We start from the raw sequence: 25,622 nt of genomic DNA on the forward strand, positions 1-25,622 counted from the left end.
AATAGCACATGACTAGCATTATAAAAATATGTGCTATTTTCACTAGTGTTCTTCCTGGTCATTATTCACCCCCTTGAGGGCGGAGACCCTGGGTTATTTACTTTGGAAGCCCCAAAGATGAATCAGACATAACAAATACGCATGAGCAGAACTTCTAGGCCATTGGAGAGGAAGCAGGAAACAGGTAAATGAAGCTGACTTTTGGAGAACGAGAGCATGCCAGCATTGCTGACAGGAGACGATGCCTCCAGGGAAAGGAGCAGGATGCACAGAGTAGGGGGGCCACAGTTAGAGGGGGAGCATGGCTGGTTTGTTTCGCCTGGCGAAAGGCTGTGCTTTGAGTCATCTCCTGCATTCCCTTGGTCCATGTTTTTCATTTCTTTATACCCATCAATTAAATTTCAGCAGATTGTAATCAGAGGGGCAGCTACTAAATGGATGAAAGTGACTTTGTAATTATAGTTACTGCTAGCTGTGTAATCTATTTGTTCTTGTGATTATTAAGGTTCTTATTTTTATAAGCTGATTGCCTCCTCTTCTAAAATGCACTTAATAGTATGCAAATACAGTCAAGGAAGTATGCAAGCCTAGAAATGTATTTTCCTTTGCACCATATAATAACTCTCACAGCATACAGACCCATGGTAGCTTCACCTTTCTCCCAAAAGGTCCACAGCCCATTGACTCAAAATAGATTGGGACTGCCTTCTGCTCCCTCAGCCTTGCCAAGAGGGGAGAAATCACAGCCCAAGTTTGGATTAGCTTTTGATACAATACACAAGATGTCATGACTCCTTTTCGCTTTCCATAACTAATTCCGTTGTCTACTACTGAAAATGACTGCTGTTGGCTCTTCTTTTTGTCTACCTAGCTGAACATTCCTCTACAGAGCAGTATGGAAAGACCCCCAGCTTTAGTTCTTGGTGGAGTGAAGGGGAATCTTCTGACAGACTTGCTGTCTTCATGTGCCTCAGTCAGCCCTGACAGCTCTTTCAGGGCTCATGGCCACACATTGATAAAAATCACATGCTTTGTATCTTTTAGACAATTGGACTCTCTTTCATTGTGTCTTAAGGTCAAGTTCAAAGTTAATAAGCATCTTATTTCCTTAGAATAAGGTTTTCTTAACCAGAGGAGAATATATGTATTTTCTTAGTGAACTCTAACCCTGAAATAATCATCCAGCAATGAGAACTAACACAAACAGATGTCCACATCAATAAAGTGTGATAGGGCTCCGCACCCCGCAAACTGTGAGAAGCCACAGACCTAGAGAAATCAGCAGATGGCATAAGTAGTTCTTGAATGAATTGGTGCTTTATTTTTCTTCGTTAGTGGACAGTTATGTCCTATGAGTTGCGTGTCACATTTTAAAACAATGTCTTGTTTAGATCATGAGTCCAAAGCCAAGGGCCTCCTGGCTCCCGGTAACAGATTATTTGAGCTGAAAACACTGTGCTGAGAAGGAGATAACTGGAATATTAGTCTTTTAAAACCAGATACAGAGATATAGGCTTTGCTGCCACTGTTGCATAGTCTCACACAGAGCCACATCCCACATGCGGAAGGAAAACTGTCCAAAGAAGCATAAAGTGCCCTGCACTTGGACCGCTGATGACCCTCTCCCACTGTGGGATGCTCTCTCTCTCTCTCTCTCTCCCTTCCTTCCTTCCTTCCTTCCTTCCTTCCTTCCTTCCTTCCTTCCTTCCTTCCTTCCTTCCTTCCTTTCTTTCTTTCTTTCTTTCTTTCTTTCTTTCTTTCTTTCTTTTCCTGGCTTTTGATGTGGTCCATTTTTGTAGCTAAAACAAAACAAAACAAAACACAAAAGCAAGAACTCTCCTCCTTCTCCTCTCCCTCTCCCTGTCTTCTTTCTCCTTCTCCTCTTCTTCAGTTATTTATTTTTACTTTGTGGTGTGTGCATATTTTGCCTGCATGTATGTATGTGTACTGCATGTATGCCTGGTGCCCGTGGATGTCACAAAACGGCGTAGGACTCCCTGGAACTGGAATTATGGATGGTTATGACTTACCATATGGGTTCTGAGAATGAAGCCTGGGTCCTCTGGAAGAGGAACCAGTGCTCTTGGCTGCTGAGCCATCTCTCCTGCCCTTTCCACTAGCCCCCTTCCCCCGTCTTCTTCCTTTCCTTCTTTGTCTTCTTGAGTTAGGGTATCATCTATTTCAAGCTCTCTTGAACTCAGGGTGTAAGCGAGGATGACCTTAGACTTTGGGCCCTTCTGAGTGCTGGGGTTATGGAAGTGTTGCACCATGCATGGTTTACACAGTGCTACCAACTGAGCCACATCCCTAGCCCAGCCACTATACCGTTCAAGGTTTTCAGGCTCCCCAAGTTTTCCGTGCATGCGCCGCCCGTGCCTGCAGCATTTGATTCTGTGCATTTCCTTTCAGCTTTATGTGGCCACAGAAGCCATCCTCATTGCACTCATTGGAGCTACACCATCGTACTACTGGGACATGGCCGAGCTTCTGCCTAACCAGAGCCACAGCAACCAGTCAGATGGCAAAGACCAGGCGTTTGGGGACTGGCTTCTGACTGCCAATGGCAGTGAGATCCATAAGCATGTGCATTTCAGCAGCAGCTTCACCTCTATTGCCTCTGAGGTAAGTAGGTCACCAAAGTAGCCAGGTGACATAAGTATAAATTCCAAAAGCAGCTATTTTGACTGCAGAGTCCTTTTTTTTTAAATTTTTCATCAATTATACTTTATTCATTCTGCATCCCCCCATAAGCCCCTCCCTCCTCCCCTCCCAATCCCACCCTCCCTCCTCCCTCTGCATGCATGCCACTCCCCAAGTCCACTGATAGGGGAGGTTCTTCTCTCCTTTCTGATCTTAGTCTATCAGTTCACATCAAAAGTGGCTGCATTGTCCTCTACTATGGCCTGGTAAGGCTGCTCCCCCCCAGGGGGAGGTGATCAAAGAGCAGGCCAATCAGATTATGTCAGAGGCAGTCCCTCTTCACATTACTATGTAACCCAATTGGACTCTGAACTGCCCTGGGCTACATCTGTGCAGGGGTTCTGGGTTATCTCTATGAATAGTCCTTGGTTGGAGTATGAGTCTCTGGGAAGTTCCCTGTGTTCAAATTTTCTGGTTCTGTTGCTCTCCTTGTGGAGACCCTGTCCTCTCCAGCTCTTACTGTTTCCCAGTTCTTACATAAAATTCCCTTCACTCTGCCCAACAGTTGCCCATCAGGCTCAGCATCTGCATTAATAGTCTGTAGGGCAGAGGCTTTCATTAATGCAGAGTCCTTTTTAACATGGATTAAATCCGCGTTATCAGAGTAAAGTGAAAAAGTGCAAAGTGGCCAATGTGTAACCCCCAGAGCCATGTTTCCGCCCCCTGCTGAGTGCAGACACAGGATAACTTGTGCAGGATAAGTACAGATGGTACCCTGAGTGTATGCGGGAAACCCTCCTTTGGAGGGCAGTTGCTGACCAAGAGACTCTGGTGCTGCAGAGCCAGCCAGAGATGAAGCAGCTGAGGGCAGTCTGCTGAGGGCAGCATTAAGAAATCATGCTTTGATCATCTTTGTACTCCGAGGCTCAGCAGCGACATTGGTAACTGTTCACCACTGCCTACTGAAGAGACAAGTAGCATCATTGTTTTCTATAGGCCAGATGTGTGATGTTCTATAGGTTCCCTTATTTATTCGGGGTAGTTCTGTGGGGGTGGAGGTAGGCTGTCCTCCTTATTTGACAAATGGGGAGAGTGAGACAGTGCTGGTATTTGAACCTAGATTTGCCCGGGAAGCCCGTGCTCTTCATTCTGATTCCAGGAAAGAACGTAAAGTCAGCATCCAGACTCTGATTCTCATCTCTTAGGTTCTTTTTGACTGGCTCTTATTTGTGCATAACTTCAAGCTAACAGAGCTAAGAATCTAGCTCAGTAGTAATATGTTTGCCTATCATCTGTGAGGCCCTTGGCTCAATTCTTAGTTGGGGGAGAGGAGGGAGTGATGAAACTAACTAATTTAAAGAATGGGGATAGAAAAGAGCCCAACCGTGAAAGCCTACAGTTTCGTCTATTGATACTTGCTTCTGCTGCACCGTCGCTGTCTGTGCTCTTCAGCCATTTTAAAATTGTACACACCAGTGTTTTCGCACTAAGTACTTCAGTATTTTTTGAAAAAAAAAAAAAAGACATTCTCTCACAAAAAGGAAAATTATGACTATCAGTATAAGATCTAGAATTATCAGCTACCCCTCAGTTACCAACTTAACAGATTGACACCTAGGTGGAATTCATGCTCCATCCACATCCAGCTGTGTCACTTGATTAATAGAGCTCATGACAGGATTGTTGTCGCTTCTAAATAAATCAAATTGGATTCAGGATCCTCCATTACAATTATTGTCCTTAGCTGTTCAGTGTCTTATGACCTTTCACCTTCCTTTTCTTTGTGACATTATTTTTGGACAATCTGTATTCCTCCCTTTGAAAAAGCTGGAATATTGGTCTTGTTGGGTCTTACTGGTGATGACTTCATGTTTTCTGGGAATCATCTGAGTCCTCCCACTCCATATACAGTGACTGTTGTTTCATTTTTAAGATATCAGAAGTCTATGGGGCTGACTCTCAGATTACAGTCACTGCTGTTTCCCACATCTCCACCGCAGCTTCGTGGCCACCCACGATTCTTGTGTGGCCCACTGAAGATGATGTTAATACTCCTTAATCCAGCACACCCTCCACACAAGAGGCCTGGGGCTTGCTTCCTTCTATACACTGGAATCTTTTCCTTTGTCCCCGTGTCTGTATATTTGGTCTCTATATCTATCAAAAGTGTGTCTGTGTAGACCTCTCTTCAGTGATTTATAGATTATTACAGCCCTTAATTATTTTACTACCCAAGTTATCCCCCTGTTTACTTGTGGGGTGTCTGTTCTATATTTAATTTAAAATGACTAAATTTACATGCAGTCACATGAAATAATACAGGAAAAAGACCCATATTACCCTTTACCCAGTCTCTCCAACATCATCATCTCCCCAACCATCATATGGTACCTCAGGTAAGATGCTGACATTGCCGTGGCTGCCTCTCAGCCCGGGATTCTCGTGCTGGCCTGTTAGAGCGGTTTTGCTTCCCTCCCATGGCTCACCCTTTCCTAGTTCCTTCTCACTACAGATACTTTCTCCTAAACTATGATGTTGTCACTTGAAGAATAGTATAAAAACCAGAATCTGGAGACTTTTGTGATTTTTTTTTCACTCAACTCAATTCTCTGCCGGCTGGCCTAGGAGTGTAGTATTACAGCTTCTAATGAAATTGGGATGGTTTGGATTGATTCTTCTTGCTTGATTCTTTTCCAAATTGTATTATTTTGATTCTTTTCCATTTATACGGAAGTTTTAGAATAATTTTGTCTGTATGAAATATCTGAGGAATTTTTTGTCAGGAGTTGCCTTTAGCCTGCATTTGAGTCTACTGGCATTGCTACCAGGTACAACTTTTTGCAGGATGGTTTCTAGCTTCACCAATCACAAGCCGTTGGCTTGGTCCCCTCAGATCCCAAGTGAGAACAGCTGCAGCTCGGGTAAGCCCACCCAAAGTTCACCGAGGCTCGTCGTGGCTGAAGCAGTCTTTGCAAGCAGGCGTAATTTTGATTCGTCAGAACTTGAACAAGGCCTCTTGAAGGGTCATAGCGTCAGCACTCATTGTGTTTGCAGGTCTCTTTCTACCTGGAGTGGTCCAAGCAGCAGCGTTGCCGTGATGCTGGTCTGGCTAAGTGGCAGTAAGTGACTGCTTCGCTGGAAGTCTCAGGCTCCAGGGAAGCTCTGACAGCACAGCCCTAACCAGGGTTTATTTGGAAGAAAAGCAAGCACTACGTGGTACTCACAGGGAGCTCTTTCATGACGCCAGCATTCTTAACGGTACATACATGGCAGTGCTTACTTAGCACTCAGCCAATACCTTTATGGAGCTTTGGGGTCTGTGTCTGTCTCACTTTTGACCCGCTGATTTCTCCAACATCTACTCTTATATATGAGGCTGGAGAAGCTGGAGAGCACATCACGGTGCCAGTGCTTGCATCCTAGAGTCCCCAGATGGATCTTTCCCTACTTTTCAGAGTCATCTTGTTTTTGTTTCCTGTGTAATGTTCAGCAGAGTTTAGGGGGAGAATAGGAAAAGTATGCCTACCTTGCGCTTGCCTTGTGCCTTTACCCTTCACAAAGTAGACAGCCTCCTTGTTCATTTTGATTTTTAAAAGTACTTGAGAGGCCATTGTTGAGGGGTCGAAATGTGTGGCCCAATAGTAGAACTTTGTCTTACATGCACAAGGGCCTGGGTTTAAACCCCTACACACACACACACACACACACACACACACACACACACACACGAGAATGGGAGGGGGAAGGTATGTGTGCATGTCTCTGGGTGTGTGTCTGTGTCTTTAGCCTAATATATCCCAAGTTACCTATCAGCTCCCATGTCCAAGCTGTGATATCAGTCATCTTTCTAGGAAACCCTGGTTCCATTTGGTTTTCCCTAGGATTGTGAAGTGGGTGAGAGCTGTAGCTATATTCTTTAACAAGTCCATTATCACATTATAATGAAGTGAGTCTCAGACAAAAGTCCACCACAGATGTAAACACTTCTTAACCTAATTATCACCACTGAAGAAAATCACAGTAAACCTTCCTGCAGGCTTAAGGTGTGTGGCTATGAGCTCAAGATTAGCCTGGTCTACATAGTGAGTTCCAGGCCAGCCAGAATTACATAATGAGAACATATTTGCTGTTTTCTCCATGTGCTTCTCTGTTTCCACCTTTCATCCTCTCTTCCCCTTTGTCCCCTTCTTTTCCTGTAATACTTGTCTGTCTCTTTTCCATTTTCACCCATACCTTCTAAGATGCCCACATCTGGGTACATATGCTATGTCTTCATCTTGACTATAGGTGTGTGATTTCTTTCTGAGGCATAAAGGCACATGGTCCGCCCCTTTCCTACCAGAGTCATATTGCAGTGCATAAATTACCCTGTGTATGGTGAGCCTGCACCTCCAGCAATTCCTCAGTGTATCTGAGGTGGGTTAAGGGCTGTCCTGCTGCACAGCTGGGTAATGTAGATTTGCTGGCCCTCTATAAGACTGCTAGAGCCATGATTATCTATGAAGCATCTCAACTCTTAACCAGTTGCTTCAGATTAGGTAGGTCCATGATGCTGTGCAAGGATGGCCATGGTCTGTCTGCACTGTTCATAAAGTAGTGCGGGTGGCCCACTGCTGGGACTGAACTCCATTGCTCCCACAGGCCCCCTCAGCCATCGCAAGACTTTTCATTCTTTGATCCAAGCTTGTAGGTGAGAAGATGAACCTCCAGAAGGACTTACAGAAGGTATAAGAGAAGTCAGTCCATATTCTTTCCACTACAAAAGTGACTTCCAAACACTTCTCCACATAAACCTTAGTTTTAAATCACGTCCTAGGCAGCGTGTCATGTTTAAGGTGTTTGATTTCGTTACATAGGTGCATGTGTATGTGGACATGAATGCAGGTGCCTTTGGAAGCCAGAGACACTGGATCCCCTAAAACTGGAGTTAGAGTAGCTCTGAGCTGCCCAGTGTGCATGTTGGGAATCAAATTCTGATCCCCCACAAAAGCAGTATGCATTCTTAACTGAACCATTAATCCAGGCCTATCTTATGTATGAGTAGGGACTGCTATTACTGAGAGGTCTCAGCCTAGCCCTGCCTCTACCAGCCCCAGAAGCCCTTGTTTGGAAAACATGACCAAACATTCACTCTCCTGAGCTGTGTCTTAACTTCACTGAAGCGGCAAAAAGTAAGGAATCGAACTATGGTTGGGCACTTTGGTGATGGCACACTCAAACAAGGTGACTATGAGGAGATTGTAGTACCTACATCAGGCAGAAGGCTGAATAAAAGAAATACCTTCCCAGCTGCCACTCTCCTGCTTGAGAGTGCCTCTTGGAAAAATAGAGAAACAGGATAAATATCTTCTTCGAGTGGGCAGCGAACTTGCTTGGTGAGCCTTGCTAGTAAATGGAGGGGCCCGTTCACTGACTCCCGTGGTCCTGTTGTGGCATGGAGCAGGCTTGCAAGAAAGCAACTGTCTATGAATGGTGTCCCACACTTGCCCTTTCTGGGTATTTGTTCTAGTCACATGTGTGTGTGTGTGGGGGGGGTCTGGGTATGGGAGCACACACAGATCTACACAAGACAGTGAAGAGACCAGGCTTCTGCTCTGCTTTATTGTCGAGCCACACAAAGCGACATGCTTCCTAATACTACAGAAAATAGCAAAGAGACTTTAAGTGAAAAGCTGGGCATGGTAGAACATGCCTGTAACCCCAGAATTTAAGGAGTTGAGAATTAGGAGTTTGAATCTGCCCTGGACTGAAGATGAGGAGATGCTGCCACATGAAAAGGGGGGGGTGAGTGTGAGAGAAGGAGAGGATAGCCAAAGGGAGGAAGGGGGAGAAGGGAAATGAGCAAGTCCTTTGTTCTCGGCAGGCAGAGCCATCACCCACTCCTCTCTTCCTGCCGAGATTCGGGAAGACTTAACAGGACTCTGCCTTACATTTTAAACATAGAATTATTGATTTTCTCAAAGTCTTATTTTATCGGAAGGGTCATTCCAGCGTCAGTGTCTGCCCTATACACACTGTCTCCTCATCCAGAGTGTGTGAGCCACGTGTGAGCTCTCAGGCTGCTCCTGCTTGGCACCTACAGGTCTCTTGGGGTGGTTTGAAGTGGTTGGTGCAGGTGGCTTCCAGCCTCCCTGTTGTTCCCCAAACCACCATTCAGCCAAAGACTAGCAACAGAGCAGATTAATAGCTGGTGAGCAAGAAGCAGCCATGGCTGGGGTGCCGGTTGCTCACTGGTCTGTGCACCAAGTCAGGTTCATATTAATAGCAGTTGAAGTGCATCCCTAAATGGACCTCCACGCTAGTTAGCACTGGTCCGATTTCAGTCCCTCTTATAGTTTTCAGTTGTTCTCATGGTCTTCACTTTGGCAGTATTGAAACAGTCTGTGGTATATGCATAGTCCAAGACATGGTTCTTATTGAAATGACGTAGTCTAGACATTGAAGTTTGAAGGAAAGTTCTTGGGCCAGCATGATGCTAGCTCAGAGAGTAAGGGTGCTTGTTGCTAAGCTGATGACCTGAGTTTGACACCTGGACCCACATGGTAGAACGAGAAAACCAATTCCTGCACATTTTCCTCTGCCTTTGACAGATGCACTGTGGCACATATGCCTCTCACCTCATTAAACAAATCCAAATAAAATAAAATGAGAAATTTTTCTTTTTTAACCTGTGTAGAGAGATACCATGATAGTGTTTGCAGAGTTCCACAGTCAAGGATATGGTGTTAAAATCCACAGCTTACAGCTTCTGCCAACATCTCACTGCACTTGATCTTGAAGAACAGTTTTATGGAGGGTTTGGGAAGGGTGAATAAAAGGTTATGTGATTAACATGGTATTTAAGTTTTTAAAAGTCCTCTAATCTAGGAGTCTTGACTATCCTCAAATGAGCTAATAGCCATTGGGGTGGATTTATGTAGCAAATTGCTGTCTGCTGTATTCAAATTATTCCCTGAGCTCTGACTCCTACAGAAAATACCAAATATCATGGAGACACACAATTATCATGCTTAATTAATGTTTGCAACCAAAAAGCACAAGGTTGGAATCTTTAATATCATTGTGGATATTGAAGAGCTAAAGTTGACTGACTATTATCTTGAGATTAATATATTTTTCCACAAGCCAGACCCTGGGGTCAAAAGACAGAGTATTAAAACTATTTGAAAAATTCACTGCAATTAATTGCTGTAGGGGCTAATTTTTTTTTTAATGTCTTGCTTCCTTACGCCTGTGCTACTGATTGTTATTGCCTGCACACTTCACCCATTAAGTGGTAATTCAGAGTGACAACTACATGGAAATGAAGCAAGTTAGTTAATCACCATGAAACAGCTCTGGAAATGCCCTGTCCAAGTACTCCCCACTCATGGGAGCTCTCATTACCTGATTTGCTCCCGGTGTGAGGATTTCCTGCACAAAGCCATTTGTAATTTTTATGGTGAAGACAAGGGCAAAGGGGTTGGTGATGCTGTTTGTGTGGAGTTGCTATGAGTAACCACTCAAGATCCTATAGGCCCTCAAGGTCATTCTATGGGGTGTTGGGAAACTGCTGTTTTGGCACTGTAGTCTTAGAATACCCACAGGCTAGGAGTCTGGATGTGGAAGTGGTTGTTATAACTTGGTTTCCCCAAAGTGTCACTTCAAGCTGCAGGGAACTGGATCAGTGGGAATAGGCCAGTCTTATTAGCCCATGGTTAGGTGGCCTGCCAGAGCAACCAGGGAGATGCCTTTGTCTTTGTTGGCATCTTGACAGGTGGACTGAACAGCCATTGGTCTGCTCCCATGTCTTGGAAGGATCAGGCAGTACTTGTGAGATACACTGAGCCCCAGTACAAGCCCACCTTTATAGGAGACTCAGCAGCAGGTGATGGGCGACATGGCTGCAGTCACAGCCTGTCTCACAGACTCACTGATCTCCTGTGTACAACCCATGACACTACTCCTTTGGATGATTATGGGTATTGTTTCTAGTAGAAATACTTGTGCATTAATGAACACGCTTTCATGAGCTAAACTTAAAACAAAGTATCCTAGATGTAAGATTGGCTATAGGAAGAACAGCCCTGCAAGTTCCAAATGTCCCTTATATCCCCTTGGATGAGAATGCCACTCAGTGGCTCTGAAGGAAAGATGGCCAGTTATGTAGTTTCTGCATTCTAGTAACCTCAGAATGTAAGGCTTGAAGTAATGACACCAAGATGCATGTTGGTAGTACATGTTGGAATCCCAGCAGGCAGAGGGCAGAGGAAGGAGGAACAGTGCCAGTTCAAGGTGAGCCAGAAACAGAAACAGAAACGAAATCCCCTGTTTGTGAAGATGCCTGTAAGACTATAGCCTTCACTCAGTACATACATAATTCAGCAAGTCTTTAATTAGTGTTGGCAGGCACTGTAAGATTAGCACATGGGTTACAAATGTGCCCTCAGGAAGCTCAGGGCATCATTTGGGGAACACATGGCTCACTATGCAGAAGAAAATGTGGGAAGAGATATGGCAGAGAGAAGAGAGGGCCAGCTCTGCTGAGGAGAGTAGACCAGGCTAGGGTACGGACTGTGTTACACAGAACGAAACAGCTTAGTAGATGGGAGGCTGAGTGAGGAGAGGAAGGCAGGGGCCTAGCCATGTACGAAGAAAGGTCAGTTCCCTGCAGGAATCAGGCTTCCTGGCAAAAATGGAAATTTTTGCTTCCCTTTGGATGGCCATGCCCTCATCTGGGCTCCTGCAAGGCAGGCCATGTATCACTCGTGTGGGTGATGGAGTTATCACAGGCTTGGGCTGAAACAAGGAGAGCAAGAGAGGGCCAGGCCTCCCTGGAGGAGGGAAATGACCTAATGCTTATCAAAGCCTATGTGCATGGCTCTTTACTTAACCAGTTACAGCCCCTTTTGAAAAGAGGGGCCTGTGTTGAGCCCCCACCTCTCAATTACTGTTCCATGAGATTCACCATAAACTAGGAGTTTAAGCAAAAGTAGGGACAAGAGAGTGGGACATTTAGACCACAAAGGGAACGTGAAGCAGACAGGCCTGTCCTGTTCCTGAGCCACTTAGAGTCAGGCCGCACACGCTTCAGTTCTCAAAGCTAGCAGAGAGGTCCTTTCTGCTCCTCCGGTGGTTATGCTTGCCCAAGGAGCATATGCAGCAGTGGGTGTGCAGTCAGGGGCAGTCAGGGAAGAGGGGTGGCCCGCCAGCGTGGACGGAAGACAATGCACCCGGGGCTGGTGTCATGTTGGGGCCTGCGTATGGCACACAGACCGCGAGTCAGTGATGCTAACCCAGTTTAAAACCAGAAATTTTATTGGGCATTTGTATTTAAGACACACGCACACACACCACGGAATGAGACATACCCTGGGAGGTGTCTTTAAAACGCTGTCCTCTTTGTCTTGCTGTCAGTCTTCTTTTTCTAAGCACAGAGGCCATAGATCACTTCTCTCTCTCTCTCTCTCTCTCTCTCTCTCTCTCTCTCTCTCTCTCTCTCTCCAAGTCAGTGATTCTCAACCTGTGGGTTATGACCCCTGTGGGGTTGAATGATTCTTTCATAGGGGTCACCTAAGACCATCAGAAAACATAGATATTTACATTATGATTCATAACAGTAGCAAAATTACAGTTATGAAGTAGCAACAAAAAATAAGTTCATAGCTGGGGTCACCACAACACGAGGAACCATATTAAAGGGTCGCAGCATTAGGAAGATTGAAAACCATTGCTCTAAGTTACAAGATCTACTTATTCCTAATTTCTTTCTGATTGCTGGTTTTCCTGCATGTTTCCTGAATGGAACACACGCTGAGGACTAAAAATAGAAAGCCTTTCCCCAGTACGTTGTCATTTCTGTGCAAAGGGTGGCTGTGGGGACAGGAGGAGAATAATGTGTAAAAGTTGGTTGGTTAATTATCTAGCTCTAAAGTGTGCAGCCTGACTGCTTGACAGCTCTTTGATGTTTGCATTTTTCATTACTTGGCTGCTAACTTTGCTTTTAGAGTTGTGTCTTAGCATGGAGTCCATTTTACGGAACTACATTATTTTTTTTTCAGATGCTCATATTTCTGACATGTCAGAGAAATGATTGATTTGACCTGACACCATCATAAAGCTTAAGGTTTGATGAATTCAAGGCATGCTAAAGATCTCTTAAAACTCATCTTCAAGCTTTTCTCTGTTTGGTTCATGTAATTCTTTCTGGTAGTAATTCCTAGTCCCAGATTACCTCGCTCTCTGAACACCAGGTCTCCATATCTAACTTGAATCTGTTCTTTTCTAGAAGCCCCCATTCTGTCCAGGCCAGCCTGGCTCACTAAATGTTTGGGGCTAAAAATATGTGTCTTTATAGGTTTTTTTTCCTACTAATATATGCGGGAGTTTTACATTTTGGGTCTTACCATTGTCAGCTTGCCATCTCCACCCCACACTTGTATTGCAGCCATGATAGATTTGCTCTCCACGCACCCATACTTCAGTCCCTTACTGGGACATACCATTTATTCTCAGCCTCTAAACAAGCAAAACTGAAGACTGAACAAAAACCTCTCCCAAATGTGTCACTGATACCCAGCCAAGAGTAAGTCCACCTTCATTCTCATCACCTCTGCTCGCCTACCTTTTCTCCTCTTTAAGAGCTGGAAGGCTCTGCTGAGCACCTGGTCCTGGCTCACACCTGTGCTGGCCGAATTTATCTCCTTTCATCTTTTATGGCAGAGGCACCTGCTCTAGGTTCTGCCCTGCATCGTGCCCGATTTCCTCTCAGGCCTATTTTCCGCAGTTAACTGAATGAGAGTATCTGTGGTTGTGCCACTAGGTATTTGCAGTCCGTTTTGAAATCAATGCAATAAATACTCATGGATTCTTTTTAGTGATTAGAGAAAACATATGTATAAAAATAGATGTAGGTTGTTCAGTCAGGGCAACAGGAGGGGATAAATGCATTTGTCTTTGTAAGTCTTTCTTGCCTATTAGTACACATGGAGAGAAAGTGAGATTTCTTTTTTTACATTTTGGGTTTGTAAATGATTTTTTTCAATTTGAAATGAATTAGTGTAAAAAGAACATTCATTCTAATTGCTTTAGAATTTGACCTGCCATTAACAAAAAATGAGAAAGTCACCACTTTAGTAATCTCTAGCCAGCAAGGACTTGAGTGACTTTCACGTTTTGATTTTTAAAATGTAATGGTTCATTATGATGTTTCTTGAGAAGCTGGGAGCGGTGTCACATGCCTCTTATCCCAGCACTTGGGGAGGCAGAGGCAGATTTCTATGAGTTCAAGGCCAGCCTGGCCTACAAAGCAGGTCCAGGACAGTCAAGGCTACACAAAGAAATCTTGTCATAACAAACAAACAAATAAACGAAGATGTTTCTTGAGAAAATCAGAGTCATCATTATATTTTGTTTTGTTATTGTTTAATTTCTTGTATCCTGGTGACTTCCTGGTTTGGATTTTATCATGGCAATAACTAGCAACCACAGGATGAGAAAAGGAGCTAGTAACTGATCTAGTCTTCCAAGTAACTCTAGACAGTTATACCTACACATTGTCTTTAAGATACAGGGACCCTGTCTTACTGCATCTTAGTCAAGTTTGGACAAAGTAACACTTTGATCACATGGAAACCAAGCAATAAGAACAGAAATGATAATCTAGAAAAACTGAAAACAAAACATGTAAAACAGAGACAGAACAGGATTGTGGAAATCTGTTTGTCAGCTGATGGCCTGCCTCAGCAACTCTGAATTCATGGAGCTCTGCCAGGGACAGATCCCAGATTCTAGGTTTGTTATTCTCTAGTTCACTTTGAAAAAAACCTGCTATTCAGTTTTTCTGTTTGTTCTTGAGTGTGTTCCAGGAGAAGGGGAGGTGCATTAGCCTAACCAGCATTGACTTGAAGAAAAATTAGCAGAAATTACCTTGACACTTGGAACTGGCAGCCTGAGAATCAGGATTTGGAATTTGCTGGTTAACCATCCCTGGGGCCGTTTTTTCCTAAAATCATTGTCTAAGTTGACAGCTATTCAGTTGCAGAGGGATGGCACTGCAGCCTTTTTAGTGGATATGAGGAATTTGGTAAATACAGTCAACACAATAGTCATTTCTTCCTGACTGACAGACCCAGCTCAGGGTCTAAGTATCTTCACCATGCAAACAGACTGGCAGTTCCTAAGCACAGAAAGATGAAGGCTGAAGTCGCAAACCAGCTTTTGAAGGCATGTGAACACGAACATTAAGAACATGATGACTATAACAAGTGTCTGAATTAAGACGTTAATTGTACTTAAGAACAGTTCGATTTGTTCCTGTTTTGTCTATCACAGGAGCAGGGCTTGTCCCTGTGATGAATGCTGAGCTGTCTTCTCTCAGACAACTTGGCATCTAATGTCTCATTTTTCTACTTCAGGATATGTCACTGTGGTCATTCCTCTGAGTCGAACATTCTTCTACACAACTACCAGTGTATCCAAAATTAGCTTTCCACAGAACAAAATTCCTCTCCAAATGCCAGAGCCCTCTTTATCTCTCTTATATGAAATTCTAATACTTATTATACCCTGTTTGCCACAATCCTTAGAACTGTCTTGTCAAGACCTTCAGCAGTCCAAGCTTACAGAGCAAGGAGAAAAATTAGATGTGCTTGGGGCCTAATGAGTAGTCATCAAAGCATGGGGAAGGGGTAACATTAAAAAAAAAAAATCAAAGCAAAACAGAGACAGGCAACCCAGAAAGTGCCACTTGGAGAGTGCTCAATGAAAAGGGCTCTTGGTGGTCCTGCAAAGAGACTATGAAGATGAGATATGGGTATCTTTGTGTCCCCTGAGGTTACTACCTCTGTGACATAATTGACTGATCTCTACTGCTAACCATCACTAGATAGGATGTCAGAAAATGATGCCTATCAGAATGAGCTTGCCCTTTGTTTAAGTTCACAGTTGTCCTAAAGTAGATAATCTTACTCTAGGACTTCTTCATTGTGGTAAATATGCATGACACAAAGCCCACCTTTTTAATGTTTAAGTAAGTGTATATATGGCCTTAAGTATGTTCACATTATTCTGCCACCATCCACCACGCCCCATCTCCAGAAGGTTTTCATTATTCTACATAGAAATTCTGTTCCTATTAAACACTGACACCTTTGTTGCTAATCCCTGTAACCACTATCCTTTCTGTGTGTGTGACGCTAACTCTTGCAAGTACCTCACGTGGCTAGAGTCATGCAGTATTTATTCCTGCAGGCCTTGCTTGTTTCACTTTAAAGTTCATCTGGGTTGTAGCATGAATCAGACTGCATTAGTTTTAAAGGTTGAATAATATTCCATATTATTGTGTATGGCTATGGCACTTTACTTCTCTGCTGATCTATTGGTTGACAAAGGTTGCTTTGATTGTTGGGGATGATGGTGTACTAACGTGGGTGTTGATGGAGGACCTGAATTTGGGATTTGGAATCTGTTCATGCTCTAATTCTTTTGAATATACCCAGAAGAGAACATACAGGATCATATAGTGTCCTATTTTATTTTTTATTGTATTATTTTATATGTCTGAGTGTATGTATGTACATGTATGTCTAGGCAGTGCTCTCAGACATCAGAAGACTGGATCCCTAAAACTGGGACTACCACGTAGCTGCTGGGAATCAAACCTGGGTCCTCTGGAAGAGCAGCCAAGTGCTCTTAACCTCTGAGCCATTTCTCCAGCCCCACCCCCCAATTTTAATTTTTTTTAATGTACATTGGTGTTTTGTCTACATGTGTGAGGGGGTCAGGTCACCTGGAACAGAAGTTACAGACAGTTGTGAGCTGCCATGTGGGTGCTGGGATTGAACCCGGGTCCTTTGGAAGAGCAGACAGTGCTCTTAACTGCTGAGCCATCCCTCCAGCCCCCAAGTTAAAATTTTTGAGGAACATATTCAAGGAATTTTAAACATATTAATCTGTTAAATGAAAGCATTATTCGGTGATTATTTCATATGTGCCATGTGATATGTAGGCAACAGAAAAATGGAAATAAAACAAGAGAGAAACTCTCCAAAAACTGCCAAGGACTCAGGATAAAGCCGTCGTCAAGAAACACACATGTAGTTAGCACTTACATGCTGTGTTCAGTTCTGTTAGAAGTATATGAAGAATACTCTGGAAATACGCTATAGCAGCAATGGTGTCCAGTGTTTCTGAAGTTAACTGTCTCCGTGGATGCTGCCTTAGATGAATGTTCTACCATAGTGAGGTGCCCGCGTGAGTCTGCGTTGTACAGTAGACTTACTTAGTTCAGCGCATAGATTGCACTCTGTGGCCTAACTAGTCCTCCTTGTGCTTTTTCTCCTAGTGGTTTCTAATCGCCAACCGATCTTACAAAGTCAGTGCTGCCAGCTCCTTTTTCTTCAGTGGCGTGTTTGTTGGCGTTATCTCCTTTGGTCAGCTTTCAGATCGCTTCGGAAGGAAAAAAGTTTATCTCACAGGTAACTGTCACCACGTGGGTGCGCAGAATCAGCCACTTTACCTCCCTGAGACTCGTAAGGAAATAATAAGGGTGTTATTTCCTTAAAGTTCTCTGTGAGTCCGCTGGTGGACAGAGAGCTCCTGTTTGTGACATTGGCGAGAGGCCACACTGCAGCCAGCGATGACTCTGGCCAGGTGGGTTTCCGGAACAAGCTCACCTGGACAAGGCCAGATACTTTTGTTTAAAACATTTTTGTTGACAGTGCTTTCTGCAACCCCCAAATTGTAATCTCTGCCCTGCTTCTAAAGAGAGCAGTGAAGGATTGCCACAGCCTCCCCATCCATTTCCCTGTATTCTTCTGTGTTGATTTATTTCAAATGAGCTCTATAAGACTTGGCATAGCTGTCTTGACAGGACGGGTATGAGTGAGGATTTTCAATTTCGAGCACGATTATGAATAACTGAAAATGGTGTGTGATTGACAGAAATTGTAAAACAAAGAAAGCAAGCTTTGGTTTTTCTTCATGGTTTTCAAGGCAAATTGTTAAAAAATAAAATAAAAAAATAGCTCAGAACATTTAAGTTTACAAAGGTTTATTTCACAAACTGATGAATACAATTTATTATTTTCTTCCAATGCTGTTTTGCTTCTGGGTCATTGAATATTGTTCCTCTCTTCCCAGGTTTTGCTCTTGACATCTTATTTGCTATCGCAAATGGATTTTCCCCCTCATATGAATTCTTTGCAGTAACTCGTTTCTTGGTGGGCGTGATGAATGGAGGGATGTCCCTGGTGGCCTTTGTCTTGCTAAATGAATGCGTGGGCACCGCCTACTGGGCACTCGCAGGTACTGCTTCACTTTGTGCAGCTCTGGATGTGCGCGGCTTAGCCAGTCTGAAAACACACTTGGAGATGAGGCATTTTATCTCTGCAGATTGAGTATTCCTTACCCTAATGCTGGGGACCAGAAGCGTTCCAGATTCCAGAATTTTATGTATAATGACATACCTTGGAGAGGAGGTCCAATTCTAAACACAAAACACACTTACATTTCATAGCTGCTTTATGCGCATAGCCTGGAGGTGATGTTATGCAGCATTTTTAGCATCTCTATTTTGGGTTCAAACCATCGTGTCTAAGGTAAGGTATGGATTTTTCCTCTTGAGGAATTGTGTTAACTCGCAAAGTGTTTAAGATTTTGGAACGTTTGGGATTTGGGGTTTTCCTATTCGGGATGCTCAACCTGCATCAGACTTGCTTTCTTCAGTGTGCTCTTCAAGGCATCCGAGATCGTGCTGTTCATAGGCCTTGGAAGAAGTCTCCTCTGCCTCACAGACAGCGAGGTGGCCACCCGCCTCATGACCTGTCTGCAGATGGCTGTGGCCAGCATCCCATGTGCTCGGAACACCATTCATCACTTTCTCCCTTACACTGGGAAATAGTGCAAGGACAGGAAAGTAGGAACTCTTTCACCCGAGGCCCCTTACTATTGAATTGTTTCATGGCTTTCCTCAGTTTTGCTGTTCTCTCTAATCAATAGAGGGCACTGTTGTAGCATTTCTCACTGATGCTAAAATTCTAAATCGAGGCCATATGTTGTATTAGTTTTAATAATTCCAGCCTCCTCACAAGACCACACACACAGGAAAAATATTTAAACTTTTTTACATTTATGTAGTTTATGTGTATGTGTGTTCACATGCACATGTGCCCATATGCTCATGGTCAGAGGACAACTTGCAGGAGTCAGTTCTCTCCTTCCATCGTGTGGCACCTGGGGATTGAACTCACATCATCAGGCTTGACAGCAAGCCCCTTTACCCACTGAGACATCTCACTATCGCAGGAATTATCTTTAAAGGTTGCCTTAGGTGAGGTCTCTATGATAAAACACAAATCAACGTTGGTAGGAAAGGGTTTATTTCTCTTTACTTCTGTAGTCTATCATCCAGGGAAATAAGAAAGGGCACTCAAGGCAGGAACCTGGATTCAGGAACTGATGCAGAGACTATGGAGGAGTGCTGTTTATTGACTTGCTCTTTATGGCTTCCTCAAGCAATTTGCTTATGGCGCCCAAGACCACCACCTCAGGGGTGTCACTGCTCATCAGTCATCAATCAAGAAAATGCACCACAGGGTAGCCCATAGACCAGTCTTGTTGGGAGCATTTTCTTAGTTGAGGTTCCCTCTTTCAAAATGACTCTCACTTGTGTCATATTGACGTACAACTAGCCATCATAATGCCTGAGGGCTAAGGATGTGGTTCAGTGAGTAAAATGTTTGCTGATTTCAGATTCCCCAGCACACATATGGGAAGCCAGGCACAATGGTGTCTGTCTGTCACTTTTTCTGGGGAAGTGGGAACAAGTAGAGCCCTGGGGCCTACTGACCAGTTAGACTAACTGAAATGCATGGTTCTGGTTCAGTGAGAGACCCTGTTTTAAACTGTAATAGAGGAAGACACATAGCAGCCTCTGGCCTCCACATGCCCAGGCATAGGCGCCTGCAAACACATCCCTACATGACACACACACGCACTATGTGACTTCAAATATTATCTTAGGAGAGTGCCTTTGTCTAAATCTCTACCTTTTAGATTATAGATTTGCACTGATAATCTTTTGAGATTAAAAAGGCTTTCATTAACTTGACAGTCATTGGTACAAACAATATTTTTGAACAAACATGGGAATAAAATTGGCCTTTTGATTGATGGAGATGTATCTAAATGTCAATATTATGAGATAATTCCATTTCTACTCTTTAGAACTAGTTTACAAATTTTTAAAAACTTTTTTGATATTATAATTACAGCATCTCTCCCTTCCCTTCCCTCCCTCCAAACCATCCCAAATGTCTCTCCCCCATCTCTCTTCAATTGCCCTCTTTTTTATTAATTATTATTGTGTGCATATATGTGAATGTTTATACATATGCATGCATATATGTATATATATTCCTAAATGTAACCTGATCAGTCCATATAATGTTAGTTATAGGTATGTTTTCAGGGCCGACCATTTGGCACTAAACAACAGGTTGGCATGTTCTTCCCTAAAGAAGACCTCCTTCCTCCATCTCAGCCTTGGCCAGTGACCTGCAGTTCTTTCTGAAAGGTTGAGGCCTCGTGGGCTCCTCCCTGTCCATTTTGGCACGTCCACTGCTATTGTCCTTGTTCAGCTCACCTTTAGGCAGCAGGAATGTTGGTGAGGCTTCATGGCTGTAACTTCTAACATTTCTAGAAGACACACCCTCACAGAAAACCCCCTGATCTTCTAGCTCTTAGAATCTCTTCACCCCCCTCTTCTGCAGTGTCCCCTGAGTCTTAGTTATGAAAGTGTTTTGTAGATGTATCCACTGGACTAGGCTTCACAGTTCTGCATTTTGGTTGTTGGTGTTTTTTCAGTAGTTGTCTGTGTGGGTCACAAAGAGAAGTTTCCTTAATGAGGGGTGAAGACTATACTTATAGGTCCATATAAGGGCAAATATTTATAGATTATTGTTATGGATTATGTTGGCTCAGTGAATTAGTGGTTGTGGAGTTTCCTCTGATAGCTGTCTTCACTAGTATAGGTTTCTAGTGCCAGGCATGGTTTTCTTCCTGTTCAGCAGATTGTAAGTTTAATTAGAAGTTGGTTATATCCAAGGTATGTGTGCCACTACTGAATTACTAGGGTTATTGTGCCAAGCTGGTTGTTGATGTGGTTCATTAGGGTCATAGCTGGGTAGGAATGTTGGTTGCCTTCCCTGCTTTAGAAGCTTGCAGTCATGGAGATTGTTTTAATTAGGGGAAACTGAGAAAGTAAGCAGTTTCAGAGAATTCTAAGGACAATGAGAAAAATTAAGCAATGTAATGGGCCAGATAGTTATTTCCAGAGTAGCTATGTTAAATAGGATGGTTCTAGAAAAACCTCAGTGTACGTGTTCGATTTAAGATTTGAATGAGGAGGAAGGGCCTGAGCATATGCAATTCAGGAGAAGAAATTCCAGCAGTTGGAATGGCAAGGACCAAGGCCTGAGGCAGGGGGAAGCTTCTTCAAAGCTGAAAGATGACTGAAAAAAGCTGAAAAAAGACAAAGGATGGGTGATAGAGAGAGGAATGGGTAGGGGATGAGCCAGGTGGTGCCGATCCCAAGGTGAGTTGCATGAACAATCTGGATTTTTATTCAAAATGTAGAGGAAGGTCATGGGGCTTATGGTACATAAAGGAGTTATGGGACCTCACACAGAAAGATTGTTCTTGTGGGTATATGATACCAGAGAAGAGAAAATGAAAAACTGAGGGGCTTTTCAAGAAGTTGTGAGGTTGGCTGTGTGAACCCAGTGATGGTTCAGACAAGGTGGGAGCTGCAGCAGAGAAGGAGAAGGGAAAAAGGAGTTATATTTGGGTGGCCATGATCTAGAGGGGCATCAGCAGAGATGGGGAAGAGAGGCCTAAGGGAGGCTTCAGGGTTTCGGTCTGGAAACTGGGCCAGTCATCGGCACCTTTTTCATAGTGAGGTCAGAACCAAATACCTGTTGCAGATGCTCAACTCTAGACAGTACAAATAGAGAGGGAAAGCATTTGCTCAGCCTCTCCTGATAGTGCAGCTAGCCTAGGGGATGTCTGAAACCTGGAAGTCGGTGCTTCTCATCTGTGCTGTCCATCCTCTCTGGAAACATTCTCAGCCAGTTGAGACCCAGCAGCTCTAAGCACAGTATTTGAAATGACAAATCCTGGTTAGTCCAGCCAGGGTTATCTTACAGCCAAGGGAACCATGATTGGCAGTACCCACTTGAATGGCATGGGAGTGATAAGGTAGAGTCGGTTCTTCAGGACGCTGTGGTTGAGGGGTTCTTGAAATTAGAAAGGAAAATGAGGGAGAAAGTATTCTGAAGTGGTACTCACAGCCAGAGAACACTCGGGGGCATGACTATGATAGAGATTTCAGAGATGGTTAACTGAGGAGGAAAGACCCACCGTGAAGAAGGTGGCACCATCCTATGGCTGAGGGTGCAGACTGAACAAAGAGGAGAACAAAAGATACCTGCGTGCCAGCGTTCACCTCTCTGCTTCCTGACTGCCCAGACATGAACAGGCAGCCCCACACTCTCACTGCCATGCTTCTCCACCATGAGAGAAGCCCTCTTAGAGTGTAAGCCAGAACAAACCCTCCACCCTGAAACTGCTTTCTGTCAGACGCGTCATCCCAGCAAGGAGAAAAGTAGAGAGCATACAGACATAGCACATGTATAACAAGCATCCTGTTCTGGAAACTACTAACAATGAAAACTATCCTTTGAGACCAGTACTGATCTGATTTCAATGGTGAGAAGACAGAAGTTCAGGAAGATTTAGTGGCTTGCCCATAATCACACTGTGGCACTGTGGCTCTCAGCCTTCCCAACGCTGCGACCCTTTAATACAGTTGCTCCTGTTGTGGTGACCCCAACCAGAAAATTATTTTTGTTGCTACTTCGTAACTGTATTTGCTACTGTTATGAGTGATAATGTAATTATCTAATATGCAAGACACCTGATACGCAACCCTGATGAGCCACTGCTGTAGTATTTGGTAGAACTGGGGTTTAAATTTGACTCCTCTGAAACCAGCCTATTTCCCCCCCTGACGGCTTGTCTGTGTTGGCAGAGGTGAATACTGAGTGACAGGGGAGCCTTACCCTTGGAGCCCAGCCAGGTGTTATTTGATGCACTATAATGAACCTGCAAATAGATATTGATTGTCTCAGATTTCCAGGGGACTCCATATTGTCTCTGTTCCCTCACTTGCTGAATTGTGCTTTCATAATGCTGAACACACACACACACACACACACACACACACAGTATACAAGTCATCATGTTTTGTCATACAGCGATACATTATGAACAGTGATCAAAGAAACCATTTGTTTATAAGATTATCATAGAAAAAAACTAAGACTGAGACCAGCAAATCTCATCTAAAAACTGCCATTCCAGCCAGGCAGTTCCAGCTCCAGAGGTCGAGGCAGGCGAGTCTCTGAGGTCGAGGCCAGCCTGGTCTACAGAGCGAGTTCCAGGACAGCCAGGGCTACACAGCAAAACCTTCTCTTAGAAAAACAAAACCGAAACAAACAACCAAAAAAAAAAAAAAAAAAAACAAAAACAAAAACAAAAAAACCCTCACACTGCCTTTCCATAGAAAGAAGATGCAAATGGCCCAGAATGCTGGCGGACCTTGTACGGGGCCTGGCTTTGCCAAATACAGCACGTGGTGTTATAGACAGCTTCCCCTAACCCTCAAGCTATTTTATTGCTTCAGTGCGTGGTTAATAATGGAACACATTATTCTCAACAAATAGCTCAATGTCCTGCCCATAGTGATAATAGCAGTAACAGAAAGTGTGCCAGAGGTACAGAGTTTGCAGGGACATCAGGCAAGCTGGTACATTTAATCCTCATCCCAACACTTTTTGTTTTGTTTTGTTTTAAAATAGCTTCCTTACAATTCTGTGGTTGATATTTTTCCGTTAGTGTTTTGACAAAAATCCATGCTTCAAACAGCTTATATTCTACTTGGGAGATGCAGGTGAGAAACAAGAAAATGCAAAGTGCCATACATCTGATGGTGATAAGTTAAGTAGAGAAGTGTGATGGGGGATGGGAGTGGTCTAAGATAATATTTTCATGAATTATCTCTGTGATAACGATTAATACCCAGGGGGCTGGCAAGATGGCATGGTGGGTTAATGCGCTCTCTGACAAGCCTATCCGAGTCTGATCTGTGGAACCCCCACAGTGGAAGGAAGGAACCAGCTACCACAAGTCACCTTCTGACTTCCTGAAGCTCACTGTGGCACACGCAAGCACACACACGTAGACACATATAACAGAATAAAACCTCTCAAAAAGATTAAGACCAGCATTGAAGGAACTGCATGACCTGAGAGCCACATCACCCCCATTAAAAAAATATCTCCAGCACCAGGTGCAGGCAGAAGGCAGTGAAAACATTTGACTTCCATCTTGTCCACGCATGGTACATGTTTTCGCTGCCCTTCCTCCATTTCCACAGACTTCTGGCCCCTCTTGGGTGCTTGTGTAGTCGTTCTCCATCTTCTGCCTTTCACACCGAGTAGGGCAGGGCTGATGTCTCACAAGAAGGACGTGCACACTGACCAGGGCTGGAAAGGGCACTGTGGGTGATCTTCTCCAGTGACAATTCTCCTTTCCCTGCATTAGGATCGATTGGCGGTCTCTTCTTTGCTGTTGGCATCGCACAGTATGCCCTGCTAGGATACTTCATCCGCTCCTGGAGGACCCTAGCTGTCCTGGTCAACCTTCAGGGAACAGTAGTCTTTCTCTTATCTTTGTAAGTAGTCTTTTCTCCTTGAAATTTTTGCTCCATAAATAGGGATATCTTGGAAAGATGTGAGCAAGTAAGCGAGCAGCATTACTTCTTTCAGGAGCTTGCCTGCAGTGAATTCTGGGAAGAGCTAAACCACAAACATTCAGTTCTGGTCAGCTCCTTGAAAAGAGAGATGCCTGTTACTTAGTTCAGAATGCAGGTATCCCATGTTTAACCTCTCAGTAGACTGCATTTGGCCTTCAGAGTATTGGAAAATTCTCTCTCTCTTTCTTTCTTTCTTTCTTTCTTTCTTTCTTTCTTTCTTTCTTTCTTTCTTTCTTCCTTTCTCTCTCTCTCTCTCTCTCTCCCTCTCTCTCTCTCTCCCTCTCTCTTCCTTCCTACCTACCTTCCTTCCTTCCTTTCTTTTTTTAAACCCAATGTCTTAGGCTTAAAGACCTTCAAGCTTGCTGCCATGGGCTAAATGTGTGAGTGCGGTCTGATACCGTGGAGCCAAGCCTAAAAGCTGACCATGTGATGACAGCTGTCCACCTTGCACAGGAGTCCCATTTCAGGGCCTCCAAGTTCAGAGTCTACAAGAGACACCTGTCTACAGGAGTGCTCAGAGCAGTGCACAAACAGTTCCCAGGCCAGGATGGGCTCCATAAACAATCACCCAAGTGTCATATCATGGTGGCAAGCCACCAATGTCAGCCCAAATAACCAAGCTCTAATGTGGCCAGTGAAAGCTGTTTCTTCCCTCAAGTGTCAGACTTAAATCTTTTGTGTAAACGAAGGTTTCATCCGATGGTATCCCGGGTTTCTCCTGTGACATAAAGTGAGACAGATCTTTCAGTCTCCGCAACTTAGTAGCTCTTTATTCAGTTTCTTGGTTGAGATTTGGTGGGATCTGAACTGAAACTTGCTTCCATAGTGTCATTGAAAATAAAAGAATGGTTAAATGCAGAAATGATTGTCGCAGAATATTTAACTTGTATTAAGAGGAACAAAAGCATTAAAGGATTGAGTTATGTGAACTGAGGTAAGGGGATTTTATTATAAAGGGAAATATCAGTACTTGATTAGCTGGCACATTGTGTGCACTTTTTGAAAGTAACGAAGACGTGCTTCATACAGCGCATTGAGTTAATAAGGACTCAGGTAAGTATTGAAGTATTGGTGAATAAATGAATTTTCTTTTCAAATATTTAACAAAGCCTATATCCCTGCACCTAGC

General features: G+C 43.8%; 1 protein-coding gene across 5 annotated transcripts in view; it reads left to right on the forward strand.

The window, feature by feature from the left end:
* The window catches only part of Slc22a15 (solute carrier family 22 member 15), a 64,891-nt gene that overhangs the window by 11,751 nt on the left and 27,518 nt on the right, over positions 1–25,622 (forward strand). For all 5 annotated transcript variants that reach the window (XR_009594793.1, XR_009594792.1, XM_060392970.1 and 2 more), the window contains exons 2-5: positions 2,410–2,622; positions 16,964–17,096; positions 17,761–17,925; positions 24,283–24,412. Coding sequence is in view for 3 of the 5 variants with exons in the window: in XM_060392970.1 (XP_060248953.1) it covers positions 2,410–2,622; positions 16,964–17,096; positions 17,761–17,925; positions 24,283–24,412 (641 nt within the window). In the remaining 2 variants the exon portion in view is untranslated. The remainder of the gene's footprint in view (positions 1–2,409; positions 2,623–16,963; positions 17,097–17,760; positions 17,926–24,282; positions 24,413–25,622) is intronic.

Source organism: Meriones unguiculatus, chromosome 10 (genome assembly GCF_030254825.1).
Source record: "Meriones unguiculatus strain TT.TT164.6M chromosome 10, Bangor_MerUng_6.1, whole genome shotgun sequence".
In the NCBI taxonomy this organism is placed as follows: domain Eukaryota; kingdom Metazoa; phylum Chordata; class Mammalia; order Rodentia; family Muridae; genus Meriones; species Meriones unguiculatus.